General features: G+C 45.8%; 1 protein-coding gene across 1 annotated transcript in view; it reads left to right on the top strand.

Annotated features, from left to right (window-relative positions):
* The first annotated feature begins 605 nt into the window (after positions 1–605).
* The window catches only part of LOC135239677 (transmembrane protein 132C-like), a 36,925-nt gene continuing 19,550 nt past the window's right edge, over positions 606–17,980 (top strand). The window contains exons 1-3 of the mRNA XM_064308521.1: positions 606–1,285; positions 7,447–8,311; positions 17,221–17,367. Coding sequence (XP_064164591.1) covers positions 1,147–1,285; positions 7,447–8,311; positions 17,221–17,367 — 1,151 coding nt within the window. The 5' untranslated portion in view covers positions 606–1,146. The remainder of the gene's footprint in view (positions 1,286–7,446; positions 8,312–17,220; positions 17,368–17,980) is intronic.

Raw genomic sequence — 17,980 nt, 5'->3', positions numbered from 1 at the left:
GCAGGCACAGTTTTACTCGGAGTTTTTTAAACCGACTTCCCAACGACGGATATTTTCCTATTAGAATCCGACCACAGCAGACCAGTAACAACGCAAGTTGTAAACTTCTACTAAGCCTACCAAGCTTCTTTTAAAAGTGAAGTGGGTGAGATGAAGGAATGTTCTGGCATACCTCGAATTTTTTTGCGGACTTTTGCCGAAAAATGCTTCACTGTCCCCCACTGGAGACATAATAATAATAATAATAATAATAATAATAATAATAATAATAATAATAATAATAATAATGCACTTTATTCCATGCTTCTCGTTCAAGGCGCCTTTCATAGATATAGTCTCGTGAGAAATCGAACTGAAAAAAGGGTTTATTTGCTATTTTTTTGCAATATGATGCCTGGGAGTAGTCCCATTGGGAAAGCGTTCACATTTATATCAGAGAAGATTCTTTCAATTTTAAATTTAAAATAACGAAGGGATTGTGTTTTAAAATGCTGTTATTTACCTTAAATCCACTCCTATCACCCACACACACACACGCAAACACACTTGCGCGTGCGCCCGCGGATGTTGAGAAACTAGTCCAATGCTATCATTAGACTCTCATGGGTTTAATTTGCTGAAAGCGCATTGCCCCGGGCGAACACGCTACAGACTACAGGCCCCACAGTCAGATGGAGCTAGTTGATGTCTGTGCTGTGAGTGGGGGACGCTACCGCTTCTCGCTCTGCGCGACACTCTCCGCGCGCAGCCGGCGTCTGGCCAATGTAACTGTAAAAAGTTTGATAAAAAGGTTTCTTGATTTTTTCACCTTGTGAACCTTGGCATTTCAAGACGTATATCAGCACGCGTATTTTAGATCTCTACCAGGGACGGATCGGTGTGAGAAAAGGTGATGACTGAAATGAAACTTATTTTTCACGGTTGTCTTTGTTTTCCCGAGAAAGGCTGGACGCAAACTTCTTAGTCACATCGGTGATGAAGTCTCACCACTGGCTCCAAATTTCGCAAGCTGTTTATTAGGCTGTTATAGTCATTTTGACTGTTACCATTGCGGAAACGGCCCAGCTCAGCGCGTACCTTTACCTACAGAGAACTCAGACTTGGTGGTACTTTTGGGGAGCCACAGTCTGAAGCGCAGCACGTGCAATGCGCACGGCGCGTTCTGTCTGCCTTCCAACTCCCCAGCGAACAGAAAATCTAACGGATTGCGAAGCTTGCGTTCGCTGGCGTTTCCCTAGGATGTGTGCGATACTGACAGCGACGATTCTCGCGGTTTTTGTCCAAGGTAAGTTTATTTCAGCTTCGCAGTATCTTGACGTTGGCCTGTTTGACCCCCAATATAGATGGTAGTAGCATCACAGTCCATATGTTGCCTGCCTAATTGACCATTTACATTCTTGTTTTAAGAGCTGAAAACTCCACCCTATGTCATAAGTGTCAATGAAATGAAATGTATGTAATGCACATACGCTTTATACAGCTTATTTAATATTGTATAGCAGTTCATTCACATAAATTAATAATTTAGAACACATATTATCACGGTGTGCTGTGGCATGGTACACGTCACTTCAAATTCCCATGTACGTTCCCCAGAGATGGTGGACAGGACTCAAGTGAGGTTGAAAAAAAATCTAAATAGGCAAATAGAGTATTTAGGATTTTTCAACAACCCGTTTGCCAGTTTTATTTGAACGGTTTCGTAATATTTCGTGGAACATTTTTCAAATCACAAAGAGAGGTTTATTTACACGGGAGTAATCAATTAATTTCCCCTTTAATGTAAATACGTATTTGTTTAGCGGTGTTTTACGTAGAAGATTTAAACCAGGCTGAGTAGCACTGCCAATGAAAGATTCGATACTGAAAACGCAGATAGTTAAACTATTAAAACATTTATCAAAACTAAAATGGCGAGTTGCAGTCTATCCATATTTAATGATAACATGGTCAAATAATATGCACTGATTCTCACGTGCCTCTGAAAGCTTGCTCCGGCATTTTAATGGGAACGGCCTCGTTTCATTGATTTTGGGCTTTAACCATTAACCTACTTCACCAAGCATTTCACACGTCACGGATTTCACTTTCGATTGGACACATTTTTTAGGCTAGTAGTTCAAGAATTTTTCTGTCAATAATGAGGCAATGATCTGTGTATTAAGGGGATTGTGCGTCTATTGTGTTTGTGTTACGTTTGTTTTGGAGAGAAAAATGTTGAAAATGAAGCAACTGATGGCGAGTTCTGGCTTCGAACAGTGTTCCGTCTGCCCTCGTTTTCCAAAGGAGAAAGTAACGTAGATGATTTTTTAGCACGCTATATCTGATTAATGAGATAATAGCAACTATTTTCAAAAGATTGGCATGACCACGCACGCAGTAGTGCCATTTTTGTAAACACTAGCCTATTAGGCTATAAACCTCAGTGTTTCAGTTCCCACAAGCAAAAGTTGCTTGGCTGTGTTGCATGTGTTGAGTGACAGGATACACAAGAAGCCAATACCTGCAAGACCTTTAAAGCCATTTTAGAAAAGGCCTATTCTCTTTGAAAAGTGATAGAGGCTGTATCATATCCGATTTATTCACCTTCAGCACTCAGAAAACATTTGGATTCACAGCAGAGCCCCCCCCCCTCCCCTCCCAGAAGCAGACCTTGGGTGGCAGTGGCAAGGGAGAACCTGGAACTAAAAAGATGAAACCAGGAGAAGAGGGGCTAATCCTGGTCTGGTTGCCTCACAGATTAGCGAGTTTGTTGTCTGTTTTCAGATTGGTCAGTCTGTGCTGCCAATCAAAGGGTACGTTTGAATGAGGCCTCAGGACCACTGATCGCAGCTGAGCTTCAGTGACATTTGCTGCAGAACTGATCAAGATGTGTGGAAGTCTTAATATGGGCCATTTGGTTATTTATAAAGTCAGAAATTGGGTTAGTGGTCCATTTATTCAACAGTAGAGGATTTGATGGAAGAGTCTGACATCTTTTAAAGCTCAGTGTGGTGCCCTCCCCCATGCCCTTTAAAACAAAAAAAGATGTTAATGTACATATGGATATATTCATTTATTTTCTTTGTCTGTTGTTGGCCCTTCTTTTGAAAATTGTAGAAACGTATCCCTGTTCACAGCCACCGTAAATGGGCTTTTAATGAGCCCGAGGTACCAGCCCCGGGAGAAGATGTCAGTGCTAACCTTTCATTGGCAGGATCGCGCTTACCGCCTAGCGCACTTGGAGCGGCGAGATCGTTCACCTCTACTGTACGGGAAAGGTTAAACGCCTCCTCCGGTCGAACGTATCCGACACGCAGCCCGCCGGGTCTCTGAACAGCTGGCGAGAGGACCTGCCACGTTTCTGCCTTTCAATCAGCAGAAAAGCGGCGCCGCGGCGTCGGCAGCGAAGAGGTTACGCGCGCCGACACACGGCTTTTATCTCTTAAGCCTCCGTACGTGTGCGCACCTGAGGCCTGTTCATGTCAGTTGTACGCTCTCCCCGAATCCAGTGAAATTTGAAAGGCATTTCCCTGAAGAGTGTAGAAAAATGTGGAGGTAAAGCCAACTGAGAAGGATCATAGTTAATGTCCATCTCTGTCCATGTGCACGTGCGATTCGCTGTTTCTTTGAGCGAATGCCTGCCTTCTGCTGAGTGCATTCTTTCTAGTTTTGTGCTTCAGTTTAATGAACTGGGTCAACATGTATATAAAGCTGGTTATTACACGGCTTTGTTATGTGCTCACTTCTGGTTAGCCACTTAAGGCATTCTGCGGTCAACTATTTCTGTATAATGACCACTGCTATGGGTAACGGACTTTGCTGTGGTTCAGAGAAGGTTAGATGCATTATTCCACCTGCATGGGTGCAGGTTAGCTGCATTATTCTGTGTGCATGGGTGCAGATTAGCTGCATTATTCCATCTGCATGGGTGCAGGTTTGATGAATTATTCCGTGTGCATGGGTGCAGGTTAGATTCATTATTCCGTGTGCATGGGTAACGGTTAGATTCATTATTCTGTGTGCATGGGTGCAGGTCAGCTGCATTATTCCCTCTGCATGGGTGCAGGGTAGATGCATTATTCTGTGTGCATGGGTGCAGGTTAGCTGCATTATTCTGTGTGCATGGGTGCAGGTTAGCTGCATTATTCCATCTGCATGGGTGCAGGGTAGATGCATTATTCTGTGTGCATGGGTGCAGGTGGCAGAGCCGTAATGTAAGAAGCACTATTGTTGATTCCAAAATGGATAAAAGATGTTTTTTTTTTAAAATGGCAGCTGCAGTTCCAGCTGCAGTTTGTATTTCTTGGCAATGAATTCTAGAATTTACATATAAATTGGTCTGAAAATGAAGTTTTTTTATTCTTTATGTTCAATCCACCAGAGAACTTTTTTTTTTAGACAACAAAGCTTTTCTCAAGTTGACATTGATTTTCCAGAAGGAATTGTTTTTCATCCTTTTTCTTTCAAGAACTACAAATCCATTGAGGTAGCAGAGAACTACAGATCCCTTGAGATATCACAGCTCATCACAAAGCCAGTTTATATGACACATGTAGCAGGGCTCCCTAAATGCTTAAGAGCTGAAATACTGCCCCGAGAAACCACTATACAGACGACGCACCACTTGCTCTATTCAGAATTGATTTCTCAACAGAGGTCATTTTGGGATGTGATGGTCACCCGGGGATTTCAGTTCTGACACGCCTGTGGGGCAAAACTGCTGTGCTATTTCTTCTGAATGTGTGTGCTCATCTAAACTCAGGTAGCAGGACGGAAGAGAGCATGGCAAACGGATAATGCTAATCGTTATTATTTTACATTGTGCAGTTAGCAGTCACACTTTCGGATTTATTTACGGCTATATGAACATGCGGTCCATTCTGAATTGTTTTTTACAGAGTTTAGGAGCACTTTTGAGATAATGTCAAACCCTTTTCTTTTTTTTACTTAGAATAAAATTCACACTGGAAAAAGTAAAAACAAATAAAATCTCTCATTTATCTATTGGAAATCCTCTAGTCACAAAACAGCTCCTGTTTCAAAGGCACGGTGAGTCTTTGTGACCTTGACGAAGCCAAACTGCTTGTGAATAAAAAAAAGTGTGAAAAAATAATGGGAAAAAATAAATAAATAGTGTAATCCAGGGCAAGCCACAACGTAGGGCCATTACGACCCAAGCCAAACTAATACACTGTTTGAGTGAGAAAGTCTGGTGTTCTGCTGATCTTGTTTTAAAGTTTACTGAATTTTAAATTAGTCAGGCTCTTCTGCTCCGCACCCTGCTTTCAGGGCAGGAACAGTCACGGCACTGCTCTTCATTCAGTACCTGAGAGCAGCTGTTCCCGCGCTGTTCTGTTTTGTGTTCCTTTGGTTAGCTGATCTGCTGCTGTTAATCTTTTAAAGATCTGACTGTTAAACATGCTGTTTCTTTTCCAGATGATATAGCCGGACTCGCTCCCCTAATGAATTATAAATTGGCGTAACTGTGGAGCCAAACTCTCAACAGAATGCTAAAAAATGTGCACTACGGCACCCAGAAGAGCCAGTAATGACTTTGATGTTCCGTGCAAGCGCCCTGTTCTGTAAAAGGGATATTAATGGCGGTCCGCTCGCATTTCGAAGCTCCTAGCATCATATTCAGTGATATGGAGCATCTTACAGCGTATTAGCAACAGAGAGGCTAAGATACAGTAGTGCTGGAGTCTTCCTGTGGAATGTTAACTAGCATTTGGTATTAGTGGACTAATGTATACTTTTCCCAAATGTACAGTCAACACGTTTTTCAATCCCTATCTCTAATGAAGGTCCTGAGGGATTCAAAACAATGCTCACATTTTTGGTAACGATAAGAGCTAGTGAAATCTGTCATGTCCTCAACTTTTATATAGCGCAGACTGATAAGCATTGAAATGTGAGATGTACATATTTTCTGTCAAAGTGAGCCTATAATCTAATTGTCAGAAATGCTTTTCTATTACACTTATTTATTGTCCTACTTTATCTTGCTCTAATACATTTTATGTTAAAACTAGTGATGTTAGATTGTAGCAAAGCCAGCACTGTTAGATTATAGCAAGAGTAGCTCTGTTTAAGTGAAATCAGCACTGTTTTCTTATAAAATATTAGCTGTTAGACCAGTGGCTTTAAACTGAAACCCTGTGTATGCTGGTGTTCGTTCCAACCACAATTACAATCCCAGAATTTTAACAAGCTGTTAACGTTTTTTAATTGTGCTTTTCATGGTTGGAGGGAATATTTACCCTCTTCAGCCACATTATTTTAGAAATCGCTATGCCTGCCATGAAGAATGAATATCTCGTATTTGAATTGCTCTATATAGCATTACATAAAGAGAGGCAAAAAATATGACCAATGACATTAAAGACTGAGGTGAATCAACAGGTTCCTAACTGGTGAAAGTGTGGACACATGGCCACTAAAACTATCCATTTGCTAGATAATAAAGAATTCAGAGACAATGAAAATGATAATGAGCCAAACCTGCATTGTGGCAACTTAACACAATTTTTTCTAACAGATCAAATTAAAGACTGAATCAATAGGCACATAACTGCTTTGTATGAGCCAAGCCTGTATTGTTAGCAGAATGCAGGTTTGGCTTGCTATCATTTAAATTGCAATATAACAGTGCAGATATGGGACTTTTATTATTTATGGCACGCATAGCTATTTCTGACATAATGTGGCTTCGGAGGGTAAATAATCCCTTAGATCGTGAAAAGTGTCATCAAGAAAAATTAAGAGCGTGTTAAAAATGCTGGGATTGCAGTTGGGGTTGGATTGAAAACCAGCAAACACAGGGGGGGTCACAGGACGGAGTTTGACAGCCATGGTGCACGACAGGGATGGACAATTCCGGTCTCGGAGGGCCGGTGTGTGTGCAGGTTCTTGTTTCCACCAGTTATCCTGGCTAAATGAGCTAACTGGCTATACACACCAACACTGGTTCACTCAGGTTAGATCACAGTAAAACAGTTCGTATAGGGACACGAGAACAGTCTTCGGTTGTCATTCATGCGTTTATCGGAAAATCTAGCTAAAATGTCATACGGCGTAAATGTTAGCGCTAATTAAGTAATTAACGCCAGAAGTTGGCACAGAAACCAGAAACAGACACGGCTCTCCCTCTCTCTCTCCTGATTGGTGCAGGGCTGGCTCTGGTGTAAGACCATCCTTGTTGGGTTATATTACAGGTGAAACTCTCTCTCTCCTGATTGGTGCAGGGCTGGCTCTGGTGTAAGACCATCCTTGTTGGGTTATATTACAGGTGAAACTCTCTCTCTCCTGATTGGTGCAGGGCTGGCTCTGGTGTAAGACCATCCTTGTTGGGTTATATTACAGGTGAAACTCTCTCTCCTGATTGGTGCAGGGCTGGCTCTGGTGTAAGACCATCCTTGTTGGGTTATATTACAGGTGATACTCTCTCTCTCCTGATTGGTGCAGGGCTGGACGGTGCGGAGCGTGGGGAGGGGGTGAAGGCGCTGCCCCTGCCGGTGAGCTTCAGGGTGCTGAACGCCGAGGCGCTCTTCCTGAAGGAGGCCAGCGGGGACCTGCTGCCCAACTCCAGCCTGGCGAGCCACACCCAGGCCCTGGTGCTGCTGCGCGCCGGCCAGAACCCCGCCATCACCGCCGGCTACGGGCCGCTGAGCGCCCAGGCCCCCGCGCCCCCGGGCCTGGTCCAGGGGCCCGCCCCCGGCCGGAGGCTCCGCCCCTTCGTCCTGGCCCGCCGCGTGCTCTCGTCCTCGCCCAAAGTGCGGGTGCTGTTTCACGCGGCGGGGGGGCGGGACGTGGAGGGCGGGGCCGGGGGCGGGGCCGCGGAGGGGGAGGAGGAGCAGGCGTGCGTGACGGTGTACGGCTTCTCGGAGACGCAGGAGGCGCGGGGCGCATGCACGCTGGCGGGCGATTCGGGGTTCTGCGTGGCCGAGCTGGAGCCCCCCCTTGCCTGGTTCCGCCCCCCGGGCGGGGCCTCCAGCCGTGAGAGGCAGGACCAGAAGGAGGCCGCGGTCGGCGCCGGGACCCTGGAGCTGTACTACCGCCCCCGGCCCCTGGGCCCCAAAGGCCGCTGTGTCCCTGAGGACAGCCGGGGGGGCGGGGCCGAGGGAGGCCACGCCCCCACGGCCACGCCCATGAGGAGGATCGGCAGTGTGCGCCTCCACAAGGTCCCTCCGGGAACCGCCCCCCTCTCCCGCCTCCGGCTAGGGGGCGGAGTCGTGGTCCAGACCTCCTCCAATCCGGTGAAGAGCACGGAAGTGGCCACCTTCATCGTCTGTGTGAGCAGCGCCTCTCCTCTGTCCCGTTTCACCCTCAGGTAATGCGGCCTCTCCCCATGCCAGTCATCCCTGAAGTTCTGGGCAGGGGTGGGTACAGCCTGTACTCATGCCAGTCACCCCTGAAGTCCAGGGCAGGGGTGGGCTACTCTGGTCCCAACGGGGCCGGTGTGTGTGCAGGTTCTTGTTTCCACCAGTTACCCTGGCTAAATGAGCTAGCTGGCTGTGTTCACCAACACTGGTTCACTCATAGATTATATCACAGTAAAGCGTTTTATATAGGGACACAAGAACAGTGTTCGGCTGTCATTCATGCATTTGTCAAGAAATGCAGCTAAAATGTCAGATGGCATTGGGGCTAATTAGGCAATACAGGCCAGAAGTTGGCATGAAAACTAGAAGCAGACCACCGTTGCCCACCTCTGGTCCAGGGGATTTATTTTCACATATAAAAGGGAAGCGTTGTGCTGAGCGTAGGGCCGTTAAGCCAAAGGGCATTTCCCAGGGAAGGGGATTTTTCTAGAACATTTATAAATAAGAACCTTAAGAGCTATTGGCCTGGTGTGCGCTAATCGAACACATTTCTGGGATTCATTTGCAAACTTGTTGACTTTTTCCGGGAAATATAAATTGCATTTCGAGGCCGAATTTAGTAATGCATGTCAGATCCCATTTATGTAGTGACCTAAATGTTCCTTCTTTTCGAGTTACCCTGGGTTACCTTGTACAAAAAGGCATGCACTGTGGCATGTGAAGCTTTGCTTGAATCTCATGACGCTGGGAAGGTGCACGCGAAGCGCATTTACCTGCAAAAATCAGCTTGTTTCCTGCCGTGATAAATCAGGCTGTCGGCTTTCATTAGCGCCCACCCACTGGTGCGTCTTTCTTTCTTTATCGAAAATCGTTCGCAAGCGATGTGGGATTTATCGATGTTCCCGTTCGTCAGTCTGTCCGTAGGATCTGAACAGATTTCACCAGAGAAAAGACACAATTGCAAAGCTTGTTATCTGCGTTTGTTTTTATGTTATTACACAAATTCTTTTATTATTTTAATTAAAAAGAGTAGCAGATGTATTTGAATAAATCAACTGAATATTATAATTGTTCAAATATTATATAGAAATCACTGTTTGATTCAACATAATGGTGATGCTTTGAGAAATCCTGATTAATCTAATGATAATTTCAATTGAATATAAATTATGGATTATTAAGTATGAATTATATAAATGATGCATAATTATGAATTATTAATTGTATAAACAAAGTTTGCTATAAATAGGGCACAGAAGTCATAGCACAGGCCTTCCTTGCTACGATTTCGCTTTATTAGAAGATTTGACGCATTTGAACTTTGGAGAGATCGCATCTTCAAAGACTGGGCCGATTTGCCTGCTGAGGATGACGAAAGGCCAACGAGTCGTTTCCGACGGCCCAGACGCCTCACGGGTCTGTGCAGCACCCTCGAGGGTGCTCCACGCCATTCCCCTCCAATTCCAGCACATTTCGGTTCTCGGCTTCTTGGCAACCGGCACCTTCCAGTCCTCCCCCCCCCCACGAGCCTCATGCTGACCGTTGTGCTAAACGTGCCTCTGGTTTCATGTCCAGCCATTTTACTTTTACCTGCTGCGTAGTGCCCCAAACTAGAGACACAGTTTACAACAGCAGCTCTGTCCTGCCAGGATTCAGTCTTCCCCTGCCTCAATATTCCACTGCTTACAGCACTGAAGATATTTAAAAAAAAAAAAAAAAATGAAAATATGTTTTTAATTGTACTTCCATTAAAAGTGCTTCACTCTCCACTTCAGATAAGTTTTTTTTTTCTCAGCCATCTCTTCTTCCAAGCTCCTTATATGGTATTTTAGGGGCATCGATTTGTGCTAATCACAAGTGCTGTGAACACGCTTTTCATTTACGATAGATTTGTATTTATCAACATAAATGCGCGGATATGAAAAAATAGCAGGTTCTACGCGTTTTTTTAATCAATCCACAGGAAGTTGGCAGTTTGTTTGCAATTACGCATAAGTTTACACACCATTTTATGAAGGTATTGATAAATGAGGCCCGCTGTTCATACATTTTGCTGTAATTTAATACTGACTGTATTTAAATAGTTTATATTCACATTGAAAAAGGTAATAATGAAATATGAATTATAATGGCGGTGTCCGGTTTTGTCTTTATAAAAAGCCAAAGGCTTCATTTCCTTTCCCAGAGGGGTGATGGAGAGTCCTGGGTCTCCAGACTGACTCCTCTCTATTTTGTAAATCATTTCAGAATCAGTTACAAATCATGATGACTGATCAGACTGCTTAGCCTGAAATCCAGGTTAAAAATATAAGAGTAGAGCTGCAGAGTGGCTCATCATGTTAAGCTTGGAACCAGCAGGCCTCTGAGATGCACACACCCAGATTTAAGCTACAGTGGTCCAGGAGCAGGGATTATGCAGCGACAAGCTGTAGGAATGGCCAGCGAATGAGTGGGCGGATCCGGTTCGATCTTCGCTCTCGTCCCCCGGCTCCCGTGTTGCGCGAATCGGGACATGTTTTCGTGTTTTGTTTGGACACGTGGAAGAAGATAATATTTCCTCCTTTGAACGATAATTAAAGGAGCCGTGTCAATGCCTCGGTACATTAACACACGCACACACAGTTACTGTGTCTCTCCGGGAGTAATGGGCTGCATTTATAAACTCAACTCAGTTCCTCCGTGAACTCACCGCTCTCTCTCAAAAACACATAAATCGTAGCTAATCCAGAAAACTCAATAGCCGCATGTTTATCACTGTTAGCGCACAGTAAATGAAACTGGTGGAAGTTTAACAAGGGCAGACAGGCACTTAAACCCCGGGAACGAGCTTTATAAATGTGGCCGTGTGCATCGCCAGGCTTGGGTGAGCACTCGTCGGTTTTCAGCGGGAAGGCTTTTGCTTTATTTCACCGGAGCTTGGGCTGCGGCAGTACCTTTCAGCCCTCGTGAAGCAATGCTTTTAACGAAGGGGCAAGCCTGCGCTAACGAAGCTGTTCTGCATAATTATTTAAGGGAGGGGGTGTCGCAAGGCAATTTATTTACAAACAAGATAGAGTGGTACTGAGACCGCGTATTATCTATTTTTTTTTGGATGAAACATTTACTTCTATGCTGCCCAGAGCCAGTTGCAGAAAGATGACCCCATTAGGTAGCACAGCTGATCTTATACAGCCCCAAAGTTCACCGCACCTGGGAAAATTCCAATCAATGTTACCTGCAGGACACACCGTGCAGACGAATCCAGGTCAGCTCATGAAAACAGCGACTAAAGCTTACTGTGTCGAAGCTTTGTAAATTAAATTAAAATAGCTGAAAAATACTACAACCGATTTTTCAACATGTGCAAGGTCCTTTCTCACTACATCTGTCTACTCCTGTAGAAGAGGTTAATAATTCGGAAGTCCATAATTCTGTTTTGGGGAGCATCAGAGGTCTGGAGTTTTGTTTTGGGGAGCATCAGAGGTCTAGAATTTTGTTTTGGGGAGCATCAGAGGTCTGGAGTTCGGTTTTGGGGGTGTGTCAGAGTTCTGTTTTGGGGAGCTGGGCAGATGGGGTTGATGGTCAGTGTGCTTCCTTATCTCCCAGGTTGTGTTGGTAAATTGGATATGTATGTTATAGTATGAACCCTATGACCTTTTGTGCTGTTGTTCTATTTGAATTCTGAATGTGCTTGTGTGCGTGTGTGTGTGTGTGTGTGTGTGTGTGTGTGCTTGTGTCTGAGTGTGTATGTGTTCTGTTTTTTTATATGGAATGCCAGCACAGTCATTTAATATTGATGGAGGTTTTCCTGCTGACACGACTGCAGTTAATACACATTTTTTTTGTAATCACTGAGGTCAACTCCATCTTGTTGCTTTCAAGGGCACCTAGGCTGACTGTGTGAGACTGCCTCAGTATTTACGCTCAAATTGTATCCCACAGTATGCCACGAACCCTGCCCACAACACCAATCTCCCTGGCAACGTGAAGTTCCTCCCTCATTGAGCCGAAAAGACCCGGTGTTCATCCAACCAAAAACTTTCCCTGCCATTATTTGCCTCTCTTTTCTTTTTTTTATCCCTCAGCGCAGAGCGCTCTGTGACCTTTAAAGAGCAGCTCGTGCAACAGATGGCACCATCTGGCTGTGCGTGTGTGTGGACGCTGTGCATAACCTACATACCGACACACTGAGATCACACATCGACCGCACATTGACATCACATCGACATCATACGCTGACATACTGACGTCATAATACTGAAACAGCGAGGTCACAAATTAACACTGGGATCCTACACTGCCACGCTGACATCACGCAACGTCGTTTGCTGACACTCTGACATCATATACTGACACAGTGAGATCATGAACTGACACCTAGATCATATACACCCATACATATGACCCTAATACACTGAGAACACACTGACACAGTGAGGTTGCATGTTGACACACATACTAATGCGCCCGATGTGACTTCCATGTCCATTATGGTAAATGACACAAAGCGTAAATGCTAAGAGCGGCTGCAAGCTCCAGAGCAGCACTGACGCAGCTACAAGCTCCTCAGCAACGCTATCTGGTGCAGTCGTGCATATCTTCCCGTTCTTCACAGCTGAAAATGTTAGTATTTCTCCATTAAGTGGGGGAGGGTTCGATTTATTTTTTCTGGTGTTTGGGGGCGGGGGGACGTGCTTGGCGTGTCTTGCACCGGCACACATCAAAATCCAAGCAATCCCTTCTGAGAAAAAAAACAAAACAAATGCACACAAACAAACAAAAACCGGGGCCCAATGTGTCTTTCGACATAGTGCTAAGAAACGTGCGGATTTAGGAAAGAGCAGAGCTGCAGATGAATAGCCTTCCAACCCCATGGCTAACGGGTCTGTTTATTGGATTTTCTTAAATACAGAAATGGGCTCCGGAGAAAATTACAATAACCCACATCATCCTTCAAATCCCCCCCCCCCCCCCCCCCCCCCGTCCCCGCCCCCCTTCCAAAAGCAGATTAGATTCAGCGGCAGCATTCTTTTGCGGTGTCCTTAAATGTCCTGCCGTCTGAAGCAAAGGTCTATAAATCACGAATAGATTTAGTGAAAAAAAAAGAAAAGAAATGCTATTCTGCAAAATTAGTACTGAGCGGGGAGATTTGCATTTGACACTGTTGTAAATCGCATGCTTTAACGGGTAAAGATCATCCATTTAGCCGCGCGCAAACACGTTTTTCGTTGTTTCTCTAATTGATTTAGACGGAAGATAAGTGCGTCGCAGCGTCTCAAGGAGGGAAAATAAAACGCGGTCTCAAGAAAGATGAGTCATGTGCTCTAATTCACCACTGGGAAATCTTAGATGCTCATTTGGTTCTATGAAGAGATTGTTCCCTGAACAGTCTGGCACCTATCGTCAACCAGGAAGCCAGACAGATTTATGTTTTTGGAACGCTGCTTAAAATTTCCTGGAATGTAACAGGAACCAACAATTTGCAGTCAGTTGTTGAAATAGTGGCACATTTTCAATGCAACAAACCTTTAAAGATCTGACTACTACAGTTACTTAATATCTAAAACATAAATGTGTAACTGAACTAATAAACAACTAGCTTATTACAGCAACAATATTAGAAGTTTCCCTTTGTAATTAAGTAGTAACTCCTCAACCTTCGTGATTCCGTTGGGCAATAGAAAACTTCTTGTTATAAAGGGTTAATCCTGCCAGTGTTCTGCAGAAATGTTTGCAGAAAGGTTCGTTAGCGTAATCTGTTAGCGCTGACGCATGGCAGCTGCTCAGCTCTGTACAGTAACCAGTGTTTTACTGCCTCTGTGTGGCACATGCTGCCGTACTGTCTCTGTGTCCTCTGGGAATCCTACTGCTTTGCGTGCAGCAAATATGCTGTGTATTTTCAACAGGAAAAATGATACTGTAAGACTTGGTGATGAAGCAATTTCCCATTCTGTGATCACTAAAGTACTACTACTAATACTGTGTGTGTGTGTGTGTGTGTTTATGTATCTGTGTGTGTGTGTGTGTTTATGTATCTGTGTGTGTGTGTGTGTGTGTCTGTTTATGTATCTTTCTGTGTGTGTGTGTGTGTCTGTTTATGTATCTGTGTGTGTGTGTGCGCTTATGTATCTTTGTGTGTGTGTGGATGGGGTTGGGGGTGTTTTATCATGTCACTAGTCTAGCAAGATGTCCAGATGTCTTTACAAAGAAACCACCAGAAATAGACTTGTAGAGATGGCTGGCCTGGATGACAGACACATGGAAGTCTGCCAGCTGGCAACCAGTAATCAAGTGTCCTTTTCACAAATAGCATGCTAATGTGAGCTCATAGCATGCTAATGTGGGCTAATGGCATGGTAATTTGCTGATATATTGGTGAGCCACTCAGCAAATTTCTGGAATTAAAAAAATGGAGCTAGAATAGCTGAGGTTCGGGGGAGGGACCGCACCTCAAACTCTCCCCTTCCGCTAATTCCCTATAAGACACCTTCTTGCCCACCGCACCTCTTCCTTCATTCTCATTTACGGGCCCCACCCTTCTGCTCCTCTCTCTCAGGGTCTCTCCGTTTTTATCCATCTCCCAGGAGCTCTGTTGAATCCTTTGCCAAAGTCTTCCCCACTCCTCAGTCTCACCACCCATGCTACTATTTATTACTTTCACTTGTGAACCCCAGCTCAATAAACACACTGCTTGTGTTCATTTGATGGTGTGGTGGTCCTTGAATCTGGAGTCAGACAAAAAGCTCATGAATCTGGAGTCAGACAAAAAAGCTCATGAATCTGGAGTCAGACAAAAAAGTGTGGAAGTGATTTCAGGAGTTTATTTTCAGACCTGTGCTCCATCTTGTGTTCAGAGTTCACTCAGTGAGATGTAGAAGGAATGGCAGGGTGTCTGACAGTAAAGTTGAATATTTGGTGCAGGCGGCTTGGTAGTGCAGTGGATAGCATCCCAGCCAGGGCCTTTCTAGTAGTATGAAGGAACTGGGCTTGTAGCCTGAAGGTCATAGGTTCAAGTCCTGGGTAAGACACTGCCATTGTACCCTCGAGCAAGGTAATTAACAAGCATTGTTTTTTAGTATATATACAGCTGTATACATTTAAATGCAAAAAAAGAAAGTTAAGTTGGCTAAATGCCCGTGATGTAGTGTGCTTTCTGTGTGGAGTTTCCGTGTTCTTCCTGTGTCCGTTTCCTCTGGGTACTCCGGTTTCCTCCCACACGCAGGTCAGGCTAATTGGATATTCTAAATTTCCCGTTGGAATGTTGACTGCTTGCACTACGAAAGAGTTCAAGTTAAAAACGACTCTGAATAATATTTACGCTGTATGGAAGTGATATTATAACTCCCACAGTAGTTCAGTTTCAGCTCTTGGAGAGAGTTAAAAGATCAACTGGCAGAAGATAGTTATTTTAACGCTGGGCTATGAACCTTTAGACCAGAGCACTATATGCTATATGTGCACGACGTCTAAGAGTATATTTCTTTTTGCTTTATTAGAACAACAGATTAGTTGCTACTGGACAACAAACATTCACTATGTTCTATCAGACATTTTACATTAGTATTTTTTTCCAACAAACAAGCAAAAATACATGACTGAGGACACTTGACATTTGTATAAGCAACGTTTAGTGCGGTTACGCAATTTTCCTTAAATTTAGTTCTGTCTGAGATAAACAGATATGCCGCCCCCGCACAACCAATATCAAGTCGGTATATTTGGACACTGAATTCATAATGGCTGTGTGGTACGGCGATTATGGGATGTAGAGTCGTGTAGGTTGCAGTGCCACTCAAGGCAGTTCCCCAGCCACGACGGGGCAATCTGTGTGTGTTGCGTAGTGTGGCCATGGGGGAACGCTCGAACAGTGCATTATTCATTGTATGATTTTTTTCATCATAAAATATTTCATCTGGTTGATTCCCCTGTGATCAGTTAGCGTGTTCCCTGCTCCATACATGTATTTTTTTGTGGTGTTTCGGTTTTAAAGGCACTGAGGGAAACCGTTTCATGGAAAGACGTGGCCCCCCCCGCTCCAGCGCTGGCTCAGAAGCGCCGTTTGCTCTGGGCTTCCTTCCTTTGGTGTCTCTCCAAAGCGGCGCCCGGAGGCTGCCGTCGGCGGCGAGCTCCGCGAAGCGCGTTTAGCTCGCGCGCGGGTTTCGGGCTCCGAGGTGCGCCGCCAGCGAGCGCGGCCGCCCGGCGAGGCTGTCGGGCCTCCCGCGGCGCCGCCGGCGCTACCCGTGCGCCCGCCGCGGCGCCTCCGGGAGCCAGACGCGCTGCGGGCGGGCGGGCGGTCCTGCGCCAGGCCGCCCCCGCGCCGAGTTAAAACGGAGCCGCGGAACGCTCGCCGAACGATCGCCCCGTCCGCTAACGCTAGCTCCCCGCCGAGCCGCGACCCGGGAACCCCGCGCGCTCCTCTCTTCTGTCCGCTTCTGCCCAGGGGGGGGAGGGGGGGGGGGTGCTTCCCCCGTCGATAGATACCGATCCGCCGCACTCCGGGTGACTAATCAATCTCACGCCCCGAGCGATTAGCTCCCAGCAGGAACGCCGCCGGCTTTCCGTTTAACGTGACGTTTCATTTCCCCCGCGTGGAAAGCCGATTAAAACGAGCCGAGCGGGATCCTACGCAAAAGACTAACGCCTGTGAAAAGCCGTCTGATTGGTCCAGGCGATTGAACGCCGCGTCCCGCAGTAAATTAGCCTGTCTGGTCTGAGTTGTGCTTCATGGTATTGACATCACAGGTGATGTATGGAGATTTATTGCTTTCGGTGTGTGTGTGCGTGCGTTTTCCTGCGCGTGTGGGTGTGCGACAGGTCTATCTGCAGGGGCTGGTCGTGCTTAAAGTGTGTTTGTGTGTGTGTGTGTTGTGTGTGTGTGACAGGTCTGTCTGCAGGGGCTGGTCATGCTTAGAGCGTGTTTGTGTGTGTTTTTTCACAGAGCAACGGTGAAGAAGGGTCTGTCCTTCAGCACTGCGAGGCCCAGAAACCCCCACCTGTGGGACACCACCCTCGAACCCGGGACCGGCGCTCAGCTGGGCACCATCTCCATTATATGTCAGAGGAAGTCCCCAGTGCCCGGGAAAAGGCAAGTCAGCGCGCAAATGTGTGTGTGTGTGTGTGTGTAGGTGGATGAGTGTCTGTGTGCACGCGCATGTGTGTGTGCATGTGTTTGTGTGTGTGTGTGTGTGTGTGTGTGGGTGACTGTTTGTGTGTGTCTGTGTGTGTGTGTGTGTGTGTGTGTGTGTGTGTGTGTGTGTGACTGTCTGTGTGTGAGCTATAGTGTGTGTGTGTGTGTCTGTGTGTGTCTGTGGGTGACTGTCTGTGTGTGTGTGTGTGTGTTGTTTGTGTGTGTGTGTGTGTGGGTGACTGTGTGTTGTTTGTGTGTGTGTGGGTGACTGTTTGTTTGTGTCTGTGTGTGTGTGGGTGACTGTCTGTGTGTGTGTGTGTGTGGGTGACTGTGTGTTGTTTGTGTGTGTGTGGGATCAAGTGTTGCAGTATGCACTCTGGGTGAGACTGGGAGCTGTACAGCATTGAGCATTGGAGTGAAAGGAAGCTTGATGTGGGTTACTGGATGAGGCCTGTTGGCAACACAGAGAGAATGCTGATCTTTCCCTGAGAGAGAGTGACCAAAATGGGGGGGTCTTTTCCAAAGGAAGTTGGAGGTGCCTCTTGTGATCTGTCTGCTGCTCCTGTGCTTT

The sequence above is a fragment of the Anguilla rostrata genome, chromosome 14 (assembly GCF_018555375.3).
Source record: "Anguilla rostrata isolate EN2019 chromosome 14, ASM1855537v3, whole genome shotgun sequence".
NCBI classification, from domain to species: domain Eukaryota; kingdom Metazoa; phylum Chordata; class Actinopteri; order Anguilliformes; family Anguillidae; genus Anguilla; species Anguilla rostrata.
This window is presented reverse-complemented; position numbering and strand designations above follow the sequence as displayed.